Source organism: Eleutherodactylus coqui, chromosome 7 (assembly GCF_035609145.1).
Source record: "Eleutherodactylus coqui strain aEleCoq1 chromosome 7, aEleCoq1.hap1, whole genome shotgun sequence".
Classification (NCBI taxonomy): Eukaryota; Metazoa; Chordata; class Amphibia; order Anura; family Eleutherodactylidae; genus Eleutherodactylus; species Eleutherodactylus coqui.
The window spans coordinates 4,351,209-4,377,305 of NC_089843.1; the positions used below are offsets into that span (position 1 = coordinate 4,351,209).

General features: G+C 48.4%; 1 protein-coding gene across 1 annotated transcript in view; it reads right to left on the minus strand.

Moving 5' to 3' along the window:
- Positions 1 to 26,097, minus strand: part of LOC136572326 (mucin-16-like) — a 93,419-nt gene that overhangs the window by 9,942 nt on the left and 57,380 nt on the right. The window contains exons 3-9 of the mRNA XM_066572816.1: positions 10,763 to 10,875; positions 10,274 to 10,348; positions 10,017 to 10,151; positions 9,865 to 9,942; positions 2,588 to 2,739; positions 2,436 to 2,490; positions 1,803 to 1,877 (exon numbers count right to left, since the gene is read on the minus strand). Of these exons, the coding sequence (XP_066428913.1) occupies positions 1,803 to 1,877; positions 2,436 to 2,490; positions 2,588 to 2,739; positions 9,865 to 9,942; positions 10,017 to 10,151; positions 10,274 to 10,348; positions 10,763 to 10,875 (683 nt within the window). The remainder of the gene's footprint in view (positions 1 to 1,802; positions 1,878 to 2,435; positions 2,491 to 2,587; positions 2,740 to 9,864; positions 9,943 to 10,016; positions 10,152 to 10,273; positions 10,349 to 10,762; positions 10,876 to 26,097) is intronic.

Below are 26,097 nucleotides of genomic sequence, written 5' to 3' on the forward strand. Positions count from 1 at the left end.
TCCCCATGGAGTCTTCCTCATGTTGCATTGCATGAAAACGCGATTTTCGTGCGATGAAACTTTGTCAGTAGGAAATCCTACTGTCAAAGCCTAATCTAAGCCCTGGCTGCAGGCAAAAATAAAAAAATACACATACATCACCTTAGAAGCGCTGTCAGCCCGGCCGCATCTTCTCCCCGAGTCCCGGCACTGTTTCTCTTCATCATCTTCTGGCTGGGGATTATAAAATCCACGCCTTCTGGAAGCGCTGGCTGCGATTGGCTGGCACTTAGCCAATCACAAGTCAGCACTTGATTAACCAATCACAGCCATTCATCGCTTGCTGTCTCTGATTGGCTAAGCGTCAGCCAATCACAGTCAATGCTTCAAGAAGGCGGGTATTTTTCAATCCCTGTCCAGAAAAAACGAAGAAGATCAGTGCTGGGACCCAGGGAGAAGATGCGGCAGAGCCCCAGACAGTACGGGAGAGATGATGTATACTTTTATTTTTTTCTTCAGCTATGGTTAATTGTCAGGATAGGGCTTATATTTCAGGCTCACCCCTGAAAATACTCGCATGTAGTGCTACAAAGTCGCGCTATTGCTGCGAGATGACGCAGCGATATCGCACGGACCAGCGATTTTTTTTTTTTTTTTTTTTTAACGGCGATGCAGTGTCACCTGTGTGAACAAGGCCTTAGTGAGTGTCAGAATGTGATATAATGCGATACTATGGTATTGCAGTATACTGTATGAGTGATCAAACAATTGCAAGCTCAAAAATGTAAAGGCTGTTAAGAGTTAAAAAAAACCCTCTTCATATATTTAAAATAAAAAAAAAAGAATCGGAACAGAAAACCTGAAAACACATTGGGTATCGCTGCCACAATAGTGCATTTGTTCTGAACGCTGAACCTCGGCAGGAAACATAAAAGTTTAGGACGCCAAAATTAGGCTTTTTTTTGGTCACCCCGTCTGTACGAAAAAATGTAATAGAAAGCAATGAAAAGGTCATAAACATTCCAAAATAGTACCAAAAGAAACCAAAGATCACCCTACAAGAAGCGAGCCGCCGCACAACCCTACTAACGAGAAGATAGGAAGGCGATGGCGGCCAGAAGATGGCGGCAGGAAATACACATTTTTTAAACATTTAACTTTTTAAAAATAGCACAGAAAAACAAAAACCCCCCAAATCTAAGTGTGGCCGTGCCGGGATCGTCCGGCCCACACCGGAGAGATCGTGTCATGTTTGTCGCAGTGTGTACAACGTAAGAACAATACGCCCCCAAACATGGCCAAATTGCGCTTTTGTTTTTTTTCAATTTGAAATGAACTTAAAATGTTTAAAATGTTCTTAGTGAATTATAAGGCACCACTGAAAAACAGCCCCCGCCCCACAACGAGCCGCCGCCGCCGCTACGGGGGCGGGGAACTGATGATGGTTTGACAGTGAGGACAAGAAGAAAGAAAAGGGTGCATGCTCTCCTCTACAAGTGTGCGGCAGGAACCAGGAAGCGGGCGAGTACCAAAAGCACATCCCCCGCTCCCCGACCCCAGCGGCACCATAACTCACTTTAAGGTGCTTTTGCGGGTGACAGGTTCCCTTTAAGGGGTTACGCAGTATGTATGGTGACAGGTGGGTGCCCCACACAGCCGACGTATATGGCACCATATGGCTCACGGTCCATGCAACTATCTCAGGAGACTGAGGTCCTTCTCATTATGTTGTAGGCAATGGGGGGCTCAGAATCCTCCGCAGGCGTTCATGGAGGGTGAATGGGGGGTTGGCTCCGCTGCCATCTGACTGACGGGGCACTCACCGCGGCCATTTCAATGGACTGACTGCGCTTAAACCGTCCCTTCAACTCTTCCTCGTACTCTTTCTGCTGCTGTGCCTGCAACATAAAGCAATGGGACACATGATTCCTATCAAAAGCCGACCTACAGCACCTCAGGAGGTAAGTGTCCCAGCAGACGGAAACCCCACAGGAAGGGGAATATGGGGAGATGTCTGCAAGAGGTAAGTGGCAATGGAGGAACAGCCTCATAAATGGGATGGACAATGCCTAATAATGCGCATATGTGAGGAGCTCCGTAAGTGATGCCGATCCTCGCACCCACTCAGGTGCAGAGACTAAAGATGAGCGAACCTACTCGTTTCGAGTAATTACTCGATCGAGCACCGCGATTTTCGACTACTTCCGTACTCGGGTTAAAAGATTCGGGGGTGCCAGGGGGCGGGGGGAGGCGTGGCAGAGCAGGGGTAGCAGCGGGGAACAGGGGGGAGCCCTCTCTCTCCCCCTCTCCCCCCACTTCCCGCTGCAACCCCCCACTCACCCACGGCGCGCCCCGAATCTTTTTGCCCGAGTACGGAAGTACTCGAAAATCGCGGCGCTCGGGCGAAAAAGGGGCGTGGCCGAGTAGGTTCGCTCATCTCTAGCAGAGACACTTACCCATCGCTCCTTCTCCAGCCTTCGACGCTCCGCCTCCAACCTCGCCTGCTCTTTCCTAAACAGACACAAGGGGGGGACAATGATCAGACTACAATTCAGGAGCCTCCACACGTGTCCCTGTGTATCCTCCATGAGTAGATACAGTAAGTCACCTCTGCTCCTCCACCAGCCTCTCCTTCTCCTGGATGCGACGCTCTCGCTCCTCTTCTTCCTGTCTCTCTCTATCGATCCTCTCTCTCTCCAGTGAGATCCTCTCTTCTTGCACTCTCAGTCGCTCCATCTCCTTCCTCCTCTCCTCTTCTCTCTGCAGAGCAATCAGGACATTGGTGACACTAAAACAAAGATCATCCAGCGCTCAAAGTGTTAAAATTCAGTGCTTAAATCCATTTGGCAAACTTTGTAGGGGGGTGGGCTCCAGGTCATCAGAGACCCCCCTGGTGTCCAGGGATGCCAAACACACAAAGGTGTTCTCCGTGGACGGGAGGCGGAATCCAACCACGTAGAAACGTGGAAAGCGTTATCTCAGTGAACAAATCCGAAACGAGAGGGCCAGCGATGGCGCGACGCGTTCCGGGGAGGAAGCCTCCGTTCTCAAGGAGGATTACAGGGGAGATGTCAGACCGGGTCACTATAGTAAGATGTCCTCCATTTGGTGGTAACTTGGGGGCGGGTGAACGAAGTTACGCTTGTGGATGTACGTGTTTAGGGACAATCATGGCGCCCCGTGTGGGCGTGCGCTGCAACTATAAAAATGCCAAATACAATTGTGTGTTCCAACGACCGAAAATAGCACACCGCCATTACTAATGCACATTCCCTGGCGTGAAAGTATCGTGGTGTCTGTGTGCCGAAAACTGTAAGGGACGAAAGATGCGGCGAGATGAGGAGACGGAGGGGGGAGGGGGCGGGGAGACACAGAGAGTCGAGGAGGCGTAGGGGGCGGGGAGACTCAGCGGGGCGAGGAAACGTTGGGGGACAAGGAGGGACGAAGGATGCGGCGAGATGAGGAGACGGGGAGGAGACGGAGGGGGGGCTGGGAGACACAGAGAGCCAACGAGGCGCAGGGGGGTGGGGAGACACAGAGAGCCAAGGAGGCGCAGGGGGGCGGGGAGACGTGGGGGGACAAGGAGAGATGAAGAGGCGTGGGGGAATGGGGAGACGTGGAGGGATGAGGAGACACAGAGAGCCGAGGAGGCGCAGGGGGCGGGGAGACACAGAGAGCCAAGGAGGCGCAGGGGGGCGGGGAGACGTGGGGGGACAAGGAGAGACGAGGAAACACGAAGGGACGAAGAGGCGTGGGGGAACGGGGAGACGTGGAGGGATGAGGAGACACAGAGAGTCGAGGAGGCGCAGGGGGCGGGGAGACACAGAGAGCCAAGGAGGCGCAGGGGGCGGGGAGACGTGGGGGGACAAGGAGAGACGAGGAAACACGAAGGGACGAAGAGGCGTGGGGGAACGGGGAGACGTGGAGGGATGAGGAGACACAGAGAGTCGAGGAGGCGCAGGGGGCGGGGAGACACAGCAGGGCGAGGAGGCGCAGGGTCACGAGGAGACGTGGAGGGACGAAGAGGCGTGGGGGAAAGGGGAGATGCGGGGGGACAAAGAGATGAGGGATGGGGAGACGCAGAGAATCAAAGGGACGTGGAGGGACAAGGAGACGCGGAGGAATGAGGATACACAGAAAGCCGAGGAGACGCAGAGGGATGAGAAGACGAGGAGGGACGAGGAGACACGGAGAGCCGTGGAGAGATCGGGGGAATACCAAAAAAAATGTCTCTGTACACATAAAAAGTATAGAGAATAAATAAAAATATAAAATAATATCCCAGAGAACTGGGGAGAGCAGCGCTGGGGAGAGCAGCACTGGGGAGAGCAGCACTGGGGAGAGCAGCACTGGGGAGAGCAGCGCTGGGGAGAGCAGCGCTGGGGAGAGCAGCATAGGGAGAGCAGCGCTGGGGAGAGCAGCGCTGGGGAGAGCAGCGCTAGGGAGAGCAGCGCTGGGGAGAGCAGCATAGGGAAAGCTGCGCTGGGGAGAGCAGCGCTGGGGAGAGCAGCGCTGGGGAGAGTAGCGCTGGGGAGAGCAGCGCTGGGGAGAGCAGCGCTAGGGAGAGCAGCGCTGGGGAGAGCAGCGCTGGGGAGAGCAGCGCTGGGGAGAGCAGCGCTGGGGAGAGCAGCGCTGGGGAGAGCAGCGCTGGGAAGTATGTGTAGGGTACTGAAACGCACACTTGGATTTGGAGCTTTTTTAGTTGCAGCACATGCCCACACAGGGCGCCATGATTGTTCTTAATCACGTCCGTCCACAAGCGTAACTTCGTTCACCCCGCCCCCACGTTACCACCAAATCGAGGACATCTTACTATAGTGACCCGGTCTGACATCTCACCTGTAATAATCCTGTGCTTGAGAACGGAGGATTCCTCCTCGGAACGCGTCGCGCCATCTCTGGTCACCTCATTTCTGATTGTGTCTGGAGGCCTTGGGGTGAGTGCCTCAATCCTGCCCCCTGCTGGTGTGCTTGGTCTGGGGGGTCATTAGTATACTACAGTCGGTCCCCCCTAATAGTGGTACGAGGGACAATGATAGCTCAGCGATATGTTCAGGACATCCTGCAGCCACATGGGTTCATCTCATAGTGGTTTCCAAGAGTCGGTATAACAGGGTACTAGAGCCTCCATTCCCCCCCGTATCACATCTTGTATCCAAGCTAGAGGTGGTACAACAGGGTACTAGAGCCTCCATGCCCACCCGTATCACATCTTGTATCCAAGCTAGAGGCGGTACAACAGGGTACTGGAGCCTTCATGCCTGCCCGTATCACATCTTGTATCCAAGCTAGAGGCAGTACACCAGGGTACGAGAGCCTTTATGCCCCCCGTATCACATCTTGTATCCAAGCTAGAGCTGGTACAACAGGGTACTAGAGCCTTTATTCCCCCGTATCACATCTTGTATCCAAGCTAGAGGTGGTACAACAGGGTACTAGAGCCCCCATGCCCCCTGTATCACATCCTGTATCCAAGCTAGAGCTGGTACAACAGGGTACTAGAGCCTTTATGCCCCCCGTATCACATCTTGTATCCAAGCAAGAGGTGGTACAACAGGGTGCTAGAGCCCCCATGCCCCCTGTATCACATCCTGTATCCAAGCTAGAGGCCGTACAACAACGTACTAGAGCCTTCATGCCCCCTGTATCACATCTTGCATCCAATCAAACTACTAACGACCACTTGTCCGTTCTATGTATGTGTGTGAGTGCTTCTCGTGCTCCGCCCCCTGGTGACATCATCGCAAGTTCTACAACATATATAAAACACAGTCTGACCGACAGAAGAACAACACCGTTAGGGCTCTTGGAAGGGGGGGACAAAATACCACACCGAGAATACAACTAGTCCGTTATTATGTCAGACACAACTTATTGGTCCAGACAGAAGACACTGACCTACCGCCACCACAGAGATCCAGCGGGCTGAAGGAACTGTGGGGATGTCACTGCTGTGGGAGGAGCCATTTGCAGTTTGGTAAAAGAGATCCGGCAGGCTGAAGGACCTGCTGTGACATCACTGTTGTGGGACCAGAGATTTTGCAGTTTGGTAGAAAGTACTGTATACTGGATAAGCCAACAGCAGCAACAAGGACCTGTAATGATGTCACTGTCATATGATCGGCTGTGTGGGTGGAGTCAGGGATCACATGACCAGGGGTGGATCACTGTATCCATACCTCTGTGTGCTGGTTGTCATCCCTGCTGGATAAGCTGAAGGCATCAGCATGTAGCAAAGCTATGTGTGTGTGCCTCATGTCTGGAAATCTGAATGGATGTGAGTGTACAACAGCTGTGTGTCATTTGTGGGAATCGGCATGGATGCAGTAGAGCTGTGTGTGTCATTTGTGGGAATGAGGATCGATATAGTAGAGCTGCTTGTGTAATGTCTAAAAATCGGGGAACAACGATGGATGTAGCAGAGCTTTGTGTGTGTTCTCTGGAAATCAGGATGGATGTAGGATGTACATGTAACACAGCTGAATGTTGGGAATCAGGATAAATGTAGTAGAGCTGTGTATGTAATGTCTGGGGATCAGGATGGATGTAGTAGAGCTGTGTGTAATGTGTGGGATCAGGTTAAATGTAGTAGAGCTGTGTGTGTGATATGTGGGGATCAGGATAAATGTAGTAGAGCTGTGTGTGTAATGTGTGGGGATCAGGATAAATGTAGTAGAGCTGTGTGTGTGATGTCTGGGGATCAGGATGGATGTAGTAGAGCTGTGTGTAATGTCTGGGGATCAGGATAAATATAGTAGAGCTGTGTGTGTGATATGTGGGGATCAGGATAAATGTAGTAGAGCTGTGTGTGTAATGTGTGGGGATCAGGATAAATGTAGTAGAGCTGTGTGTGTGATGTCTGGGGATCAGGATGGATGTAGTAGAGCTGTGTGTAATGTCTGGGGATCAGGATAAATATAGTAGAGCTGTGTGTGTGATATGTGGGGATCAGGATAAATGTAGTAGAGCTGTGTGTGTAATGTGTGGGGATCAGGATAAATGTAGTAGAGCTGTGTGTGATGTGTGAGGAATCAGGATAAATGTAGTAGAGCTGTGTGTGATGTGTGAGGGATCAGGATAAATGTAGTAGAGCTGTGTGTGTAATGTGTGGGGATCAGGATGGATGTAGTAGAGCTGTTTGTGATGTCTGGGGATCAGGTTAAATGTAGTAGAGCTGTGTGTGTAATGTGTTGGGATCAGGATGGATGTAGTAGAGCTGTGTGTGTATGATGTCTGGGGGTCAGGATGGATGTAGTAGAGCTGTGTGTGTAATGTCTGGGGGTCAGGATGGATGTAGTAGAGCTGTGTGTGTAATGTCTGGGGGTCAGGATGGATGTAGTAGAGCTGTATCTGTAATGTCTGTGTATCAGGTTAAATGTAGTAGAGCTGTGTGTGTAATGTGTGGGGATCAGAATGGATGTAGTAGAGCTGTGTGTGTATGATGTCTGGGGGTCAGGATGGATGTAGTAGAGCTGTGTGTGTGATGTCTGGGGGTCAGGATGGATGTAGTAGAGCTGTGTGTGTAATGTCTGGGGGTCAGGATGGATGTAGTAGAGCTGTATCTGTAATGTCTGTGGATCAGGATAAATGTAGTAGAGCTGTGTGTAATGTCTGGGGATCAGGATAAATATAGTAGAGCTGTGTGTGTGATATGTGGGGATCAGGATAAATGTAGTAGAGCTGTGTGTGTAATGTGTGGGGATCAGGATAAATGTAGTAGAGCTGTGTGTGATGTGTGAGGAATCAGGATAAATGTAGTAGAGCTGTGTGTGATGTGTGAGGGATCAGGATAAATGTAGTAGAGCTGTGTGTGTAATGTGTGGGGATCAGGATGGATGTAGTAGAGCTGTTTGTGATGTCTGGGGATCAGGTTAAATGTAGTAGAGCTGTGTGTGTAATGTGTTGGGATCAGGATGGATGTAGTAGAGCTGTGTGTGTATGATGTCTGGGGGTCAGGATGGATGTAGTAGAGCTGTGTGTGTAATGTCTGGGGGTCAGGATGGATGTAGTAGAGCTGTGTGTGTAATGTCTGGGGGTCAGGATGGATGTAGTAGAGCTGTATCTGTAATGTCTGTGTATCAGGTTAAATGTAGTAGAGCTGTGTGTGTAATGTGTGGGGATCAGAATGGATGTAGTAGAGCTGTGTGTGTATGATGTCTGGGGGTCAGGATGGATGTAGTAGAGCTGTGTGTGTGATGTCTGGGGGTCAGGATGGATGTAGTAGAGCTGTGTGTGTAATGTCTGGGGGTCAGGATGGATGTAGTAGAGCTGTATCTGTAATGTCTGTGGATCAGGATAAATGTAGTAGAGCTGTGTGTGTAATGTGTGGCGATCAGGATAAATGTAGTAGAGCTGTGTGTGATGTCTGGGGGTCAAGATGGATGTAGTAGAGCTGTGTGTGTAATGTCTGGGGGTCAGGATGGATGTAGCAGAGCTGTGTGGAGCATTACACCACCAGATACACTGGTACTATAATTTCCTAATAATTACTAGTGATTGTATATACAAAGGAAGTCCCAAAAGTTTTCACACCCTTTCAGTTTCCTACATGTTGTTATGTTGTGTCCCCCTCATTCTGCACTTAGAACCCCAAAATGATAAAGTGACAGCAGAACCCGAGAAACCTTTTTTTTAGTGTCTGTATGAGGTCCCTTGTACTCTGGATCAGGTTGTCATTATCTCTGCACTCCTTTCAGCTTTCCATCCACCCTGACCGGCCTCCCCCTTCCCCAGCATGATGCTATACCACCAGGCTTCACTGCAGGGATGGTACTGGGCAGGTGATGAGCGGCGCCTGGTTTCCATCCACCCTGACCGGTCTCCCCTCCCCCACATGATGCTATACCACCAGGTGTCACTGTAGGGATGGTACTGGGCAGGTGATGAGCGGCGCCTGGTTTCCATCCATCCTGACCGGTCTCCTGATGAGCGGCGCCTGGTTTCCATCCACCCTGACTGGTCTCCCCTCCCCCACATGATGCTCCACCACCTGGCTTCACTGTAAGGATGGTATTGGGCAGGTGATGAGCGGCGCCAGGTTTCCATCCACCCTGACTGGTCTCCTGATGAGCGGCGCCTGGTTTCCATCCATGGTCACCGGTTTCCTGATGAGCGGCGCCTGGTTTCCATCCACCGTGACTGGTCTCCCCTCCCCCATATGATGCTCCACCACCAGGCTTCACTGTAGGGATGGTACTGGGCAGGTGATGAGCGGCGCCTGGTTTCCATCCACCCTGACTGGTCTCCCCTCCCCCATATGATGCTCCACCACCAGGCTTCACTGTAGGGATGGTATTGGGCCAGTGATGAGCGGCGACTGGTTTTCTCCAGATGGAACACTTAGAGGATAAAGTTCCATCTTGGTGTCATCAGAGCAGAGAATCTTGTTTCTTGCAGTCTGAGGGTCCTGTAGGCTCTTTTTGGTAACTCCGGGGGGCTTTCATGTGTCTTACTGAGGAGCTTCTTTCTGGCCCCTCCCCCATTAAGCCTGGACAGGTGAGGTTTCCCCTGACCTTATATAGACGGGGGACTTTCGTGTCCGATCAGCTGGATTTCCCACCGGTGACTCCAATAAAGGTGCAGAAACACCTCCGAGATGATGAAGAGGATGGGGAGCCCCGGGGCTACGAGGGTCACCAGCGGGCGTGAATACTTATGTCACCCCAAGATGGGAGGTTTTCATTTTAAAAAAGTTTTTTCCGCTTCTCTTGTCATTTTGTCATTATGGGGTCTGAGTGCAGAATGAGGGGGGCACAACATAAAGTGTAAAAAAGTGAAAGCGTCTGTAGACTTTCTGGACCCCCTGTATATATATTATAGAGTCAGGTGCAGTGCCAGGAATGAGGTGCCAGTGACCCCGGCAGGGGCCCGATGGGAGGTCCTCACCTCTGACCTCTGCCAGAACGCCTCCCTCTTGCTGATCTTCATCTCTACAGCGGGGTTTGTCTTCAGATACTTTGTCCCCTAAATAAGAGGAAGTCTCATCAGTAATGACCCCTTCTTGCGCCTGGCAGCGGTCAGACCAGTCCCACACTTACCACCACCTCATGAGCGCCGGAGCTCCGGGGTTTCTGGGAGGCCCTGGCTGGTGGTGGTACCCTGCTCAAAGCTTGTGCCACCAGCTCCTGGGTGATGTCTTCCACCTTCTGGGCACCCAGCAGCACATCAGCCTCCTACAGGGGAAGACAACAGACATGAAGAAGTTGGGGTCACCACTGGAGGCAGGACTATCTCACACCCTGGGGCAAGGATCAGGCGAGCCCCCTGGATGCCACCACATCAGGTAGATCCTCACCTTGAAGAGTTTACGGATGGAAGGAAGATGATGAGCGGTGGCTTCTCTCTGAAAGGCGTCCACATTGTCCCCAACCTGCCGGCCACACAACAACATACATGTTATAACCCCAAGGAACCAGGCCCCCCGCTCCATCCCTCAGGACCACCACCCTCCATCTGGAGATCTGAGGATCCTAGGGTGCAGATCAGAACCCCAAGATACAGTCTGCTCCACAGCTCACTAACACCGGACATCCTCCAGACTACTGTCATTCATTAGGGTCATGTTGGGGGGCTTGTGATTTGGGGTACACAGGTGGCCTATGGGCTGTATAGAGGATTGTAGTAGATATACTGGGGGACATGGGATTATTTATGGCTGTCCAGTTGTATTTGGGGGAGGGGGCTCTTTTGGGTTTTAGTAAGTTGGCCCATTAGGGAGAAATGTAGAGATGAAACGGTGTGGGATGTTTTTTGGGGGTGATCATTTAATGTGTAAGGTACATACCCAGTGTATGAGGATGACTCTCCGCACCCCGCTACTTGGGTCACTCACTCGGCAAAGCCCATACTGGATCAGGTTCTTGTTCAACTTCTTGATCAGTTCTTCCAGACCGCCCACTAAGAAGCAAGACAATCGTCAGGAGGTCACAAGAAGCCGTTACGTCAGTGTCCACCAAAATACTCAAGTAACCATTCCTTCTATTGTTTGAACAATGAAAGGGGGGGACAACTGCTGCGGTGCCCCTCGTGCCCCAATTAGTAATACTGCCCCTCATGCCCCATTTAGTACTATTGCTTCTCGTGCCCGAATTAGTAATACTGCCCCTCGTGCCCGATTTAGTACTAATGCCTTTCATACCCCATTAAGTACTAATGCCCCTCGTGCCCCATTTAGTACTAATGCTTCTCGTTCCCCAATTAGTAATACTGCCCCTTATGCCCCATTTAGTACTATTGCCCCTCGTGCCCCATTTAGTACTAATGCCTTTCATACCCCATTAAGTACCAATGCCCCTCGTGCCCCATTTAGTACTAATGCTTCTCGTGCCCTATTTAGTAATAATGCCCCTCGTGCCCTATTTAGTACTAATGTCCCTCGTGCCCCATTTAGTAATAATGCCCCTCGTGCCCTATTTAGTACTAATGTCCCTCGTGCCCCATTTAGTAATAATGCCCCTCGTGCCCTATTTAGTACTAATGTCCCTCGTGCCCCATTTAGTAATAATGCCCCTCGTGTCCCATTTAATTTTTAAAAAATGCCCTTTTTTTAGCCTAGAAGCCCCCCCGGCAATGCGCCCGTTGCTCCTCCTGGCCGCTGGAGTCCGTGCCGCTGGTCCCGAAGTGCTTCTGGATTTGCTGCAGATTATCACGGATATGCGGTGGGAGCCTGCAGCTGGTGTTGCACATTTCGGGCTCTGCATTGAAGTCTATGGCAGCAGACGGAGCTGTCCCTGGAGTCAGACTTCCCTCGGGCCAAGAAACGTGCGTTTTACCCGCAGATGCAAGCCATTTTTCGTGCAAAAACCCTTGGATCACTTCTGTGAAATTGTGATCCTTCGAGCGCCAACGAACCAACGGTGACGGCACTGGCTGGTTTTAACCAGTGGTTCTCCGCCTGTTTCAGCCCAGCACCCCCTTCAGGTATTGGGAGGGGGGCCAGCACCCCCAAGCCTTACTAGTTTAAACGCTGTCAAAGTTTACCTTGTTTACAAAGTTAAAAGTATAAATTAAAATACTGAATACTTTTTTTGAAAAAACCTGTCTCTAAAAAGTATTTTAGCTGCTATAATGTAGGTGCGAAATATTTAACAGGTAATTGAGGATACAATAATAAATGGGTTTTATTGCAGAAGGTACTTTTTGGGGGTAAGCAAGCAATAATACCATCTTGAACTATCATTCGATAGAAACGTGCAACGGATAAAGAAAATGCAACATGCACCTTCACCTTAATGGTCAGCAGACTCATTAACATGTAAGAACAATGACATTCCACTAATAATAATAATGTTTGCCACAATCAATCTGTGTCATTAATGGCCGCCTTGGGCCTGATGAGCGGTGCCAATTTCGTGATAGAACCAAATATCTTCAAATCGCCCATTACACATATCATATCTGAAGTTTTTCTCACTTTTCCGAGGAGCTGCTGAACCGCACTGAAGCCCCTCTCCACTAAGTACGTAGATGGAAAAGCTCACACGAGCAACTGAACCTCCCGCCACAGGATAGGAGAGGGATTCTTCACTTTCACCCAAAAACATTCATAGTCACATTGTTGAAAAAGTGCTTGGGCTTCACTATCATGTTTCAAGTTGATCAACTGCTCTTGTAATCTGGGATGAAATTCTCCTGTGTCTGCTGAAAATGGATGGAGTGTATGGTGGGCTTATTTGTGGGTGATTCTGCTTTGTTTTAGTTCAGACACCAGTGCCCTGGGGCATGTAGTAGTGAGGTGCTGAATCACATGGAATCAGATATTCTGCATAATGAAGGAAGAGATTCTACCTTCAGCCTTAATGACATTTTGTCTCCTTGTAGTTTTGTGTTGACCTTGTTGAGTTTGTCAAATATGTCTGCGAGATAGGCAACGCCAAGGCGTCTTTGGCAAAAGAGATTCAATAGTCGCAGCACTCACCCAGATGCGGTAACCCATGGATTTACCGTGGATGCAGGTTAGGACAAGGAGCTGGATCCTAGGAGGAGATGTCCAACAGCAATCCAAACAGAATTTCTCTTAGTCCATATGAAGTGACTTGTCTTTATTGTCTCAACCTTGAAAAAGATCCCCACTTGGATAGAAACGTTGCTGCTGTACTTTTTATCTGTACACTTATGTCTTGGGACTAATAAAGACAAGTCACTTCATATGGACCAAGAGAAATTCTGTTTGGATTGCTGTTGGACATCTCCTCCTTTAAGACGTCGCAGTTCGATTGCATCACAAAGGCTTGGGTCAGTCGGCCAAAGAAACTCAACTACTGTGTCAAAAAGTTCATAGAAGGTCGTAAGCACGTTCCTCTTGACAGCCACCTCACTTCGGTGTGTAGGAGTAGACATTCGAATTCTTCGTCATGGTCTTATCAGAGCTTGTGCGAAAGACGTTTGTTCAAAGAGTGCGCTGTTATCTTGTTAACAGCATTATTACAGAGTGCAGAGAATCATGGAATCTCACATAAATGTTTAGCACCAAGGTGCTGCCGATGGATCACACAGCGGACTGCCATTATGCCAGGTATAGCAGATTTTAAATGGGCTATAAATCCGTGATATCGACCAATCATGGATGCAGCTCCGTTGGTTGCACAAGCAAGGACATTTGTTAAAGGGATGCTTTTTTCTTTGAAAATTCTTGCACTCTTTTGTATATAGAGGAGCCTTTCGTGTCGGTGGTTAAATGTCTGGTAAACAACAGTTCCTCCACTACCTCCTCATTCCGATTAATGAAATGAACGTAAGCTAGCAGCTGTGCTTTATTGTGCCACATTGTTGACTCGTCAATTTGCATTCTGTATTCTTTAACACGTCCAGAAGCGTTTCTTTTCTTCCACATCAGCAGCCATCTCATCAATTCTTCCTGAAACGGTGTCATTACTTAAAGGAATCGATTTCACCATGGCACACAGGTCATGCCCCAGCATAGTACTGACAATCCCTTTAACTGCGGGTAACACAAGTGTTTCCCCGATATAATGCGATTTTCCACATTGCACTATTAATAAATAGACTTTTTAGGAAGCAAGGAGGCCTTCGTCACTGTTGAGAGCAGATTTTGCAGATAGCTTGCCTACGGTGCTGCCGGACTCAAACTTTGACTTTAAACCTTGAAAAATCAAATCGGCTTACCCATTTTGTCTGAATGCATTTTTGCAAGGAGATCACTCAGTCTCGAAGGCTTCATTCAAAAATGCCTTCTCACAAACGAGGCACAAGGGAAGCTGTCCATTTGTAGGAGAAGGGATGAATCCGTATTTCAAGTACTCATTTGAATATTGACGGCATTTCTTCTTGTCAGCCATTTTTATAAAGTATGCTTCAAGAATGCGCTGCTTATGTCACTCTATCATATAATGATGTGTGACTTTTATAACTCCATGCCTCCGCTAAAGATCAATGACACTGGCTAACCTAAAGAACAACCTAACCTGCTGTAATCCATAATGCCGCTGATTGGCTGGAACTTTCAATTGTGTGGGTCTCTGGGAGTTGTAGTTCATATCAGTGTTCTGAAAAGACACTTGGCATCCACTAAGACTACAACTCCCAGAGACCCACACAAGTGAAAGTTCGAAGCGGTTCCAGCCAGTCAGCGGCATTATGGAATACAGTGGGTTAGGTTGTGCTGTAGGTTATCCAGTGTTATTAAGTGTGATTGATCTGTAGCGGAGTCATGGAGTTATAAAAGTCACACATTATATGATAGCGGAGTGCAGGCTGCACACAACTCCCATCACATGGAAGGGATTCATATGGAAATAATTGCCTCGGTTTCGGATTTCATCAATTGTTTTTTGATGGAAAACCGAGATATTACTAATCATTTTTAGAAAAATGTGGTTACTAGGCGAATAAAAATCAATAAAACAAACATAACACCCCCCTACCACCCCAATTATGTTCCAACACCCCCCTACCACCCCAATTATGTTCCAACACCCCCCTACCACCCCAATTATGTTCCAATGCCCCTCTACCAGCCCTATTATGTTCCAATGCCCCCCTACCACCCCTATTATGTTGCAACACCCCTCTACCACCCCTATTATGTTCCAACACCCCCCTACCACCCCAATTATGTTCCAACGCCCCTCTACCACCCCTATTATGTTCCAACGCCCCCCTACCAGACCTATTATGTTCCAACGCCCCCTACCACCCCTATTATGTTCCAACGCCCCCCTACCAGCCCTACTATATTCCAACGCCTCTCTACCACCATGTTCCGACGCCCCCCTACCAGCCTTATTATGTTCCAACGTCCCCCTACCAACCCTATTATGTTCCAACGCCCCCCTACCACTCCTATTATGTTTCAACGCCCCCCCCCACCACCTCTATTATGTTCCAATGCCCCCCTACCAGCCCTATTATGTTCCAATGCCCCCTATCAGCCCTATTATGTTCCAACGCCCCCCTACCAGCCCTATTATGTTCCAATGCCCCCCTCTCACCCCTATTATTTTCTAACGCCCCCCCCTACCACCCCTATTATGTTTGAATGCCCCCCTACCAGCCCTATTATGTTCCAACGCCCCCCTGAGAAGTAAAAGCGCCCCCAGAGGACATTAATGCCCACGTTGAGAACCACTGGTTTAAACAATAAATCGGCTCGTCTAAAAGGGCCCTAAGTGACGTGACGGAGTGTCGCTCAACAAGATACGGCACCACTTTATAACTGTGTGATGCTTGATAAGCCCCGTGCACAGCGCCCAGATTATAGGCCATTGTTCCGCGAGCTCGTTGATTGTTATATGCACTAAGGATCCTTTTAGGTTGCCCAAATGCCAAGTGTTATTCAACCAACGCTGATCGGCACGCATGTTGGTTGGCACTCATTTCATTGTCTTTTACGCCAGCCGGGAATTGGCTTAGGGTACGATCACTCTGGCTGCTCACAAGGGAAGATGTTCTGCCGATCAGCCGGCACTTCTATGGATGCTGCACATTCGTCGGCTGATTGGTGGTCCTTTTATACATCCCAATTGTTGGGCAAATGAGTGTTGGTAGGAACATTTGGGTCCAATAATCTGTCTGTGTGAAAGGACTTTAAGGGACCTTTTGCACGGGAGATAATTAGTCCTTGCGGACATCCCTGCGTTGCAATGTTATCTCTATGGGGCTTGAATTCCGTGCATCTTCACTTCGGAATGAAGGACGTCTGGTGGAATTGTTGTTCCGGATGTCTAACATTCAGGAGGTGGAATTCACAACTAAAGTCTGCAGAAAAAACAAGAAATTCCACAAGACGTTCCACAGATCGCGTTCCGCTGTTAATAATGCAGCAGGATCGGCGCTGCGCCCTGCGGACAATTCCCGGCTGCTTACAGGGATGTTATGTCCTACCAAATGGTTTTCGTCTGTTAATACATCTCTCAGGAAGGGGTTAACTCGCAGCGTCGTGGTTATTGTGCACTACAACTAGGCTGCACTATCAATTCGCCATTTGAAGTCTTCACGACTCTGAGTGAAGCCCCGCCCCCCGCAGCGAGAAGCCGCACTGTGGGCGCAGATGCCTCAGTGGATGCCGGCAGCGAGCGGAGGCCCGTCGTATAGTCAAAAATACATAGGGACGTATTTTTCAATAAAGGCGTAATTTGCGCCGGTTTTCTACAAGTTTCTGACGGGTGTAATCAGGGCCGTATTTATGAAACAGGTGAATGGCGCTCAGAAATAGGGAGAAAATTAGATGCACCGGAAAACTAGTAGATACGCCAAGAATGTACAAAATGTGCCAAAAATTGATGAGGTTTACAAAAGAGACACACAGGCCAGGAAATGCGCCACAATTTCAACTAGATGCGTCAAAAATCATATAAGTGCCCCAAAATGGGAATTTGTTTGGCCTGGTTTACATCAGAGCGCAAGATGATCGCTCAGTGTAAATACCGAACTGAACAAACCAAAAAAGCGTTCCGTCCGTGTAAACGTGTTCATCTACGATTATTGTGAATGGAGGCGGGCAGCAAGACCCCCCGCTCCGCCCCAGTCACTGAGTGATCCTGTTAGGCAGGTGGTTGGTGCTGCCATACGGCGCGGTGGTGACAGATGGAGGCTGCACCACCTATACAAATCTGACTTCACCGAACGCCAGTTGGTCCAGAGGCGCTGCTGGGACTAAGCGCTGCGTATCTGCTTGGGTGAATGAACATTCGCGCACACCCATTGTCTCAAAAACTGCCCAGTTCTACAATGGCTTCCTGGCCGGACTGGCATCACCATGCAGGCGCCCAATCGCTCAGAGCCAGGCAAGGATGCTGGAACGTCTCTGGTGGGCAGAGCTGGAGACCTCACTAAGCAAAGGCCAAGGCGGACCACCCATCGGAGCCTCCACCACTAATCTGCGTATCAGTGGACATTGCTTCACAATGATTTTGCTTTCACTGTATGGAATAGCGAAGAAGAGCCTAGGGGAACGATGGATGCCGCCCCATACCTATACAGGCATCAGGGCAAGCTCCCGAGGGTACCTCCCAACAGACACCGCAGACCGCCGTGGTTCGTACCCCCTCCCCCCCCTGTACATACGGGAGAGGCATGCACTGCATGTGCTGATATCAGAGCTGACCGATACAGCCCCCGTAATCCGTATACAGGAAGGAATTGCTGAGCATGCATTTATCTCATGTAACAATGTCTGTTATTAGCTTGTGGAGCAAAAACAGGAACATTGAAATTACAGTCAAGAATTCAGGAAAAAAAACAAAACTGAGATCTTCATTTTAGGCCAAATCAGCAGCCCTACAAAAAACAATCACCGTAGTCTTAGAGGTTTTCCTGAAGGCCCCTTTCACGCCTGCGCTGAGGCTTCTGGAGATTTTCATTGTTCGGCTCAATCCTCAAAACTGAACACCGAAAATACCAGAACCCCTGAATCTGAACGAACCCCGATGACTAGAATAGAGTTCATCCAGCCTGCTACCGGACTGAAGAGAGCAGCGAGCCGCATGTCCTCGGGGGGCCTGTGAACGGGCCGTAACCTGCAGTGTTCACAGCCTGGGTTGTAGATTAAAGAGGAATCCACTGGAAGCGGTGTTAGACGCCCGGCATACTGGCCATGTAATAATACCGTATCCTACAATGTCTGTAGTGGCCCGGTACAACGGGGCCCCTCCTCACAAGTATGTATGCTCAGTGTTGCTTTGTCAGTCTCCTTTATGCTGTGTGATTGAGGTGTATTGCATATTTGTAGCACTGAAAGGGTTAACTGTCTGGTATGTGAGCTGACTGTCTGGAAAATGTATTTGTCTGTTTGTCATGTGACCTTGGAAAATATATATATATATATATATATATATATATATATATATATATATATATATATATATATATATACACATATATATATATATATATATATATATATGAATGCAAGGTGTGCAAGAGGTGGTTCTGTTCTGGGGAGATCTGCAGGCACCTTCAGCCTGTGCGGCCCAGAATAGAAAAGCGGCGGAGACGAGTCTACAGCGTGCCCTGGGACTGCTGGACCCAGGAGATGTGGAAGGGCTTCTTCCATACTAAAAGTGAGAGAGTGAGGAACCGCCATGCTGCACACCCTGGTTTATCGAATGTGAGCGTGGACCAGTAGAGTGCTGGATAGAAGAGAGTGTGTTGCCGGGATCAGGACCGACAGATAACAGGACTGTGGTTTCCCCTGACCTCCCGTGAGTCCTCTATCACACCACTTTCATGTGTTTGCACTGTTTTCCTGCTGGCGTGTATTTTGGAATTGACGACAAGTTATTACAAGTAAAGCGACCAGTCGTCCGTCCATTTCCGGAGGCCATGTCTTAAAAGAAGCCAGTGTGTGTGGATTTACTCCGACAACTAGGAATTCCCCCACAGAGGCCGCGCGAGGGTGAGTTTACTCTGCCATCTAAGAATTACCCTGCGGTAGAAGAAACGGTGGCGTCACGCGTGACACAAAACAGGACTAAGGTAATCCATCCCTTGGGTTCCTCATTTATTAACCTGCCCTCGGCCCTTGGACATGTCACCAGGCACCCTCCAGGTGGGAGACCGTAAAGCCACCATAACAAGGCTGAACTCTACCCTGCCGTCTTCTAGGCCATGGCCTGCTCCTCCTCTTCCCTAGCAGAGCTTAGTGCCTCCATAATACTAGACAGTAGATGTAGAGCAGCACCCCCTTGTGGTGTAATACCAGAGTGAAGACGTAGAGATCAACCGTCCTCCCAATCCTGGCCTTTCAGCTGTTATGACCGTGGTCTCCTTGGCTGCAGACATTCTGCCTCTCTCCGCCTCATTTTACGGTTCTGGAGATGTTTTCCGCCTTCAGTACAATACGTTGATATGACTTCAGCACGGAGCGCCTACATCATAGAGCTACAGCCTCAAGTAATGACTGGGATTTGGGCGCTGATCTTCATGTAGAACACAGTTCTGTATTTTGCACTCCGGCTCTTCATCACTGTAAACATTCGTGTAATTAAGGAACATTAAACTGCGGCCCGTTCCCAGGATTATAACATAACATCCGTTATACAGAGCAGGTCCTGGAAGAGTTCCCACCGAGCTCCAGAGTCCTCGTATCAATCAGGCTCAGAGGAGGAATCCCCTGAAATCACATCAGCCAACATGACTGGCTGGAAACCCCCGGCAGTGTCACCCGTTCTTGCTCCATTCAACTCTCCTAGTTGATGACCTCTATGGGAGCTGTTAGACGGCTACATGGCCAAATGTCTGACCATTGTCTATGTGTATAGAATCCCTCACTCTCCACCTCACCATACCTGCACATCTCCAGCCATTTTACCTTCTGTATTAACCTATTACTTGTAGTATGTAAGCTCGTTGGAGCCGGACCCCCTTCCCTATTGTTTCCACCAACTGATTACGATTGTAACCGTGGTTCTGTAATTTTTTGTACTTTTGTCTTTCTGTATTCCCCCTGTCTATGTAAGCGCTGCGGAATATGTTGGCGCTATACAAATAAAGTTTATTATTATTATTATTATTATTACTCAAGGACTTGTGTTAAGGTTTAGTTGTTAATGGACCCCAGCTCCTGCGGTGACATTTCTCACAGGCTCTGGACATGTAGGAACATTTGTGATGGACCCAAGCCCATGTGGTTCAGAAGACCGCTGGGAGACACCTTCATATCCTTCAGTCTTCAGCGGCCAGCACCACCTCGAAGATCTGCTCCGGCCCATGTGGAGCTTCTTCAGGCACACAAAGAACCATCTTCCCATATACTTTCTATGGATGCTTTTAGGTTCCCCGGAGACTCTTGTGCACATTTCCTAAATATCCACCATATGTCAGTAGGAAGAGATGAAATCATGAATCCTGGCTGGAGACGTCTAATATAGAAGGAAGCCGATGTTTACACAGTGGCCATTATGTTGGTGCTATATAAAGATTATTATCATTAACACAGGGAATGTGAGGAGGGGGCAATGGTGTTTACACTACAGGGAGAAGACTTATTATTGGGGAAGACACTCTGCAGTGAACCCACCCAACTGTCAAGAATGAGGAACGATCATTGCTCCACCGGGACTACTGCAGATTCCCACGGCAGGAGGCTGCATGACTGTACTGTAATGGGAAGGACTACATGATCCCACGAGATGACCCACAACATCCTTCATTATTATTCCACTTAATACATGAGAAAATATTCACCAGAGCGGACCCCCTGCCACACCAGCAGACATAGTCCACTTATAGACCATGTATGTTGTCATGATGACGATGGTTTTGACATAGTAGCTCTATGGCGGAGAACCAACTGTAAGCAGGTTTGGTATATTTTCAGCAGGACAGCCATTAGAAGAGACGTCATCGTAGACTTCCCGTTTCTGTCACTATAGTTGCCCGTTATAATCGGTGACATCTGATATGTTATCAGTCTCTAAGCCCACCTTTATGCCAATAGCACCATTCATCCTACAGCACCACCTCCTGCTATCCTCTATATTCCCCCAAGGTCTACCTGTTCTTCATATCTGGAGAGCTACACCACATGCTCCATCTTTATTCTGCACATTACATTCATTGTGCCTTCTGAGTTCACCATCCCAATAAATGGACAGGACAGTCAGAGCTCCCGATAGACTCCCAATAAATCGACAGGGCTCCTAATAACTGAAGATTCCCCCATAACTCGGCGAGACTCCTGGTAGCTGGACAGAACCATCCACTGAAGTCTTCTGGACACCAAATAATTTATTGTGCTGGTCTTGTCCTATGCCAGGCTGATTCATTACATTACATTATGTAGACAGCAGTATTGGGACACACATAGAAGGTGATAACATTCGATTTTATTCACGTTTTTCAATATAGTGTTGGGCCACCTTCAGCCTCAATGAGTGCAGTCCCCCTTCGCGGATGCTTTCCACCAGATTCCTATAGATTTGCGGAGAGATTTGCCTCCATTCTTCCAGAAGAGCTTCAGATAGTGATGGGGGGATGATAGGTGTGTTGGGCAAGAACGGATATGGCGTTCTAGTTCGTCCCGCTCAACGGAATGGAGACCTGTACTTTGGGCCCACCAATAAAGTTTGCAGATGTTCTGCTACTCCACACGGCGTGCCGTATGGCATGGTGCTCAGTCATGTTGGTGGAGACACGGAGCTGTACCAGAGTATTACCACAGGGTCATAGAATCAAAGAATGGTAGAGTTGGAAGGGACCTCCAGGGTCATCAGGTCCTCCCCACCTCCCGTGGCAACCTGTTCCACTCATTGATCCCCCTCACTGTCTAATATCTAATCTGTGTCTCCTCCCTTTCAGTTTCATCCCATTGCTTCTAGTCTTTCCTTGTGCAGATGAGAATAGGGCTGATCCCTCTGCACTGTGACAGCCCTTCAGATATTTGTAGACAGCTATTAAGTCTCCTCTCAGCCTTCTCTTCTGTAAGATAAACATTCGCTGAACCTTTAACCGTTCCTCATGGTACATGATTTGCAGACCGCTCACCATCTTGGTAACTCTTCTCTGAACTCGCTCCAGTTTGTCTATGTCTTTTTTAAATTGAGGTGCCCAGAACTGGACCCAGTATTCCAGATGAGGTCTGACTAAGGAAGAGTAGAGGGGGATAATGACCTCACGTGATCTAGACTCTATGCTTCTCTTAATACATCCCAGAATTGTGTTTGCCTTTTTGGCTGCTGCATCACATTGTTGACTCATGTTCAGTTTGTGATCTATTAGTATACCCAAGTGCTTAGCCCAATTCCTTCCATTCTGTGTGTGCTTTCTTCATTTTTCTTGCCCAGATGTAGGACTTTGTATTTCTCCTTGTTAAATACCATTCTGTTAGTCGCTGCCCACTGTACAAGCTTTTCTAGATCTTTTTGAATCCTCTCTCTCTCTTCCCTGGTGTTAGCTATCCCTCCTAGTTTTGTGTCATCTGCAAATTTGATCAGTTTCCCATCAATTCCCTCCTCCAGATCATTTATATAAATGTTGACCACCACTGGGCCCAGGACAGAGCCTTGTGGTCTCCACTTCATACATTCTTCCACTTGGATGTGCAGCCATTTATGTCCACTCTTTGAGTATGATCACTCAGCCAGTTCTGAATCCACCTAACAGTTGCCTTGTCAATCCCATATTTAGTCATTTTTTCAATAAGTATGGTATGAGATACTTTGTCAAATGCTTTACTGAAGTCACGATATACTATATCCACCGCCTTTACCTGATCAACCCAGTCGGTGAATCTGCTATATAAGGAAATTAGATTAGTCTGGCATGACTTGTTTGTTACAACCCCATGCTGGCTCTGGGTAATTACTCCATTCTCATCCAAGTACTTGCATACATGCTGTTTAATAATTTGTTCTAAGATCTTTACCGGTATAGAAGTCAGGCTCACAGGCCTGTAGTTTCCTGGATCCACCTTCTTCCCTTTTTTGAAGATAGGGACATTTGCCCTTTTCCAATCTTCTGGAACTTCTCCTGTTCTCCAGGAATGTTCACAGATTATGGCGAGTGGTTCAGCAATTACCTCCGCTGCTTCCTTTAGTATACTAGGATGTAATTCATCTGGACCTTTAGATTTGAATTCATGAAGTTAGCTAAGTGTTCCCTCACCATCTCTCTGCTTATAGATAGACTGCATTCTTTTATTCCCCCGATAGCACAGGGAAGATCAGTTGATGTTACATCTACTTTTTTCTAGAGAAAACAGATACAAAACAGGAAGTTAAAAGTTCGTCCTTCTCAACATCATTTTTAACCAATTCACCATTTTCATCTTGTAAGCATCCAATAGCATCTTTGACTTTTCTTTTGACCACCAATTCCTTTTTTATTGCTTTTGGCCTCTCTTACAAGCCTCAATTCATTATCAGCTTTAGCTTTTCTGACACTTGCCCTACAGTTTCTGCAGACCGCATTATATTCTTCTTTAGATATTCCCCCTCTTTCCATTTGGTAAACATATTTTTCTTCCTCTTTAACATGTGTACACGTTCTGTGTTCATCCATCCTGGTCTCTTTAAATGCTTCCCATTCTTCCTTCTTTTAGGGATTGTTAATAGAGATGAGCGAGCATGCTCGGATAAGGCATTCTCGTCCGAGCAGGCTCGGGGGTGGGGGGGGGGGGGGTGGGAGCAGGGAGGAGAGTGAGAGAGATCTCCCCCCCCCCTGAGCCTGCTCAGATGAGAATGCCTTATCCGAGCATGCTCGCTCATCTGTAATTGTTAACGATTGTGCTTTGAGAATCTCATTTCACAATATTTCCCAACCTTCTTGGACATTTCTGTCCTTAAGAACATCCCGCCATTGGATTCTTCCTCTCCTGTTTCTGAGTCCATTAAAATCTGCATTTCTGAAATCCAACCTTGAGGTCTGAGTTTTCTCAGGTCTTCCTCCCCTTGTTATCCAACATCCAAGAATATCATGATCACTGCCTCCTAAGGTCCCAGACACCCTTACTTCCTCAACCATTCCCTCCCAGTTGGTAAGAATTAGGTCCAAGATAGCAGATCCCCTTGTTTATTCTTCTACCTTCTGGAAGATAAAGTTGTCACCAAGAGCGGATAAGAATCTGTTGGATCCATTACGTTTACCTGACAGATTCCCAACAAATGTCTGGATGGTAAAATCTCCCATGATCACTATGTTGGGCTTCTTTGAGAGCTTGGCCATCTGATGTAGAAAGAGTTCCTCCATATCTTCTGCTTGTCCAGGCGGCCTATAGTAAATGCCTACAATGGTGTCCTTTCTGTTGTTCTCTCCTTGTATTATTATGCACTAAATCCTGGTTCTTCCACTCAGTCTGACCATTAGTCTGGGGGTGGAATGCTGACGGGAAGGAAAGCGACGTTCCCAGGTTTCTACAGAAGGCTCGCCGAAACTGCGCAACAAACTGAACCCCGCGATCAGATACGATGTTCTCGGGAACCCCATGTAGACGAATAATTTCTTTTACAAAAATCTTAGAAAATTCTATCACAGAAGGAAGCTTCTTTAATGCCACGAAATGTGACATCTTTGAGAAACGGTCTGCAACAACTAGAATAGTGGTAAACTTCTGAGACTCAGGTAGATCAGTGATAAAATCTACCGAGAAATGCGACCACAGATGAGAAGGCATCGGTAACGGTCTCAGGGGCCCCTCCGGATGACTCCGCCGACTTTTACTGCGTGCACATACAGAGCATCCCTTAACAAAGTCGCGGATCTCCTGAGACATGCCTGGCCACCAGTAGTGTCTAGTACAAAGATCCAGAGCCCCCTGAACCCCCGGATGGCCTGCGAGAACAGATGAGTCAGACTCTTCAATGACTCTAAGACGCAAGGTATCAGGCACAAACCATCTACCCTCTGGCACCCCCGAGAGAGCATCCTGCTGACAATTTTGTAGATGAGGAACGAGATCAGATTCTACAGCTGCCACCACCACCCCAGGTGCCAAGATATTCTCGGGAGCCACTGTCTCACTTTCTGGCGAACCGAAACTCCGTGAGAGGGCGTCTGCCTTCTCGTTCTTCTCCCCTGGAATATATGTAACGACGAGGTTAAACCTGTCGAAAAACAATGCCCACCTGACCTGACGAGCTGTGAGTCTCTTAGCATTGGCGAGATATACCAAGTTTTTATGATCAATATACACGTTAATGGGATGCCTTGCCCCCTCAAGATAGTGACGCCACTCTTCTAGAGACCACTTAATCGCCAGTAACTCACGATTACCCACGTCGTAGTTACGTTCCACCGAACTGAACTTTCGCGAGAACGCACATGGACTATACCCAGGTCTCCCGCTGAGACAATACAGTCCCCACCTCAGACGCATCGACCTCAATGAAGAACGGTGGCCGTGCATCAGGCTATGCTAGTAATGGGGCAGCAGTAAACGCCCTTTTGAGCCTCTAGGGCCTCAGGCGACCATCTTACCAAGTCAGCACCCTTCTTGGTAAGATCGGTCAGGGGTTGGGCAATAACAGAATAATTCTTAATGAATCTACGGTAGAAATTTGCGAAACCTAAAAACCGCTGGAGAGCTTTCAGGTTGTCTGGTCTGACCCATTGGGAGATTGCTGCCCCTTTATCAGACTCCATTTGAATCTCCGTGGGTGAAATCACATAACCAAAGAAAGACACTTGTTTAGTACCAAAAATGCATTTCTCCAACTTGACAAAAAGTTTGTACTCACGCAAACTGGTCAAAACCAGCCTCAGGTGCCACACATGTAAATCCCAGTCTGGGGAGTACACTAGAATGTCATCCAGATATATGACCAAAAATACCCTCAGGAAGTCATGGAAGACCGGGTCATAAATTCCTGGAACACAGCGGGGGCATTACAAAGTCCGAAGGGCATGACCAGACATTCAAAATGTCCGAACGAGGTGTTGAACGGGGTCTTCCATTCATCTCCCTCTCAGATGCAAATTAAATTGTAAGCCCCACTAAAGTCCAATTTGGAAAACCAGTTGGCCGCTACCACATGATTAAATAAATCGGGAATCAGGGACAAGGAGCACTGGTCCTTCACTGTAATTTTATTCAAAGCCCGATAATCCACACAAGGCCTCAATGTCCCATCCTTCTTTTCCACAAAGAAGAAACCTGCCCCCGGCAGGGGACCTGGATGGCCTGATATGTTGTTTGGCCAGAGACTCTGAGATATAGGACTTAAG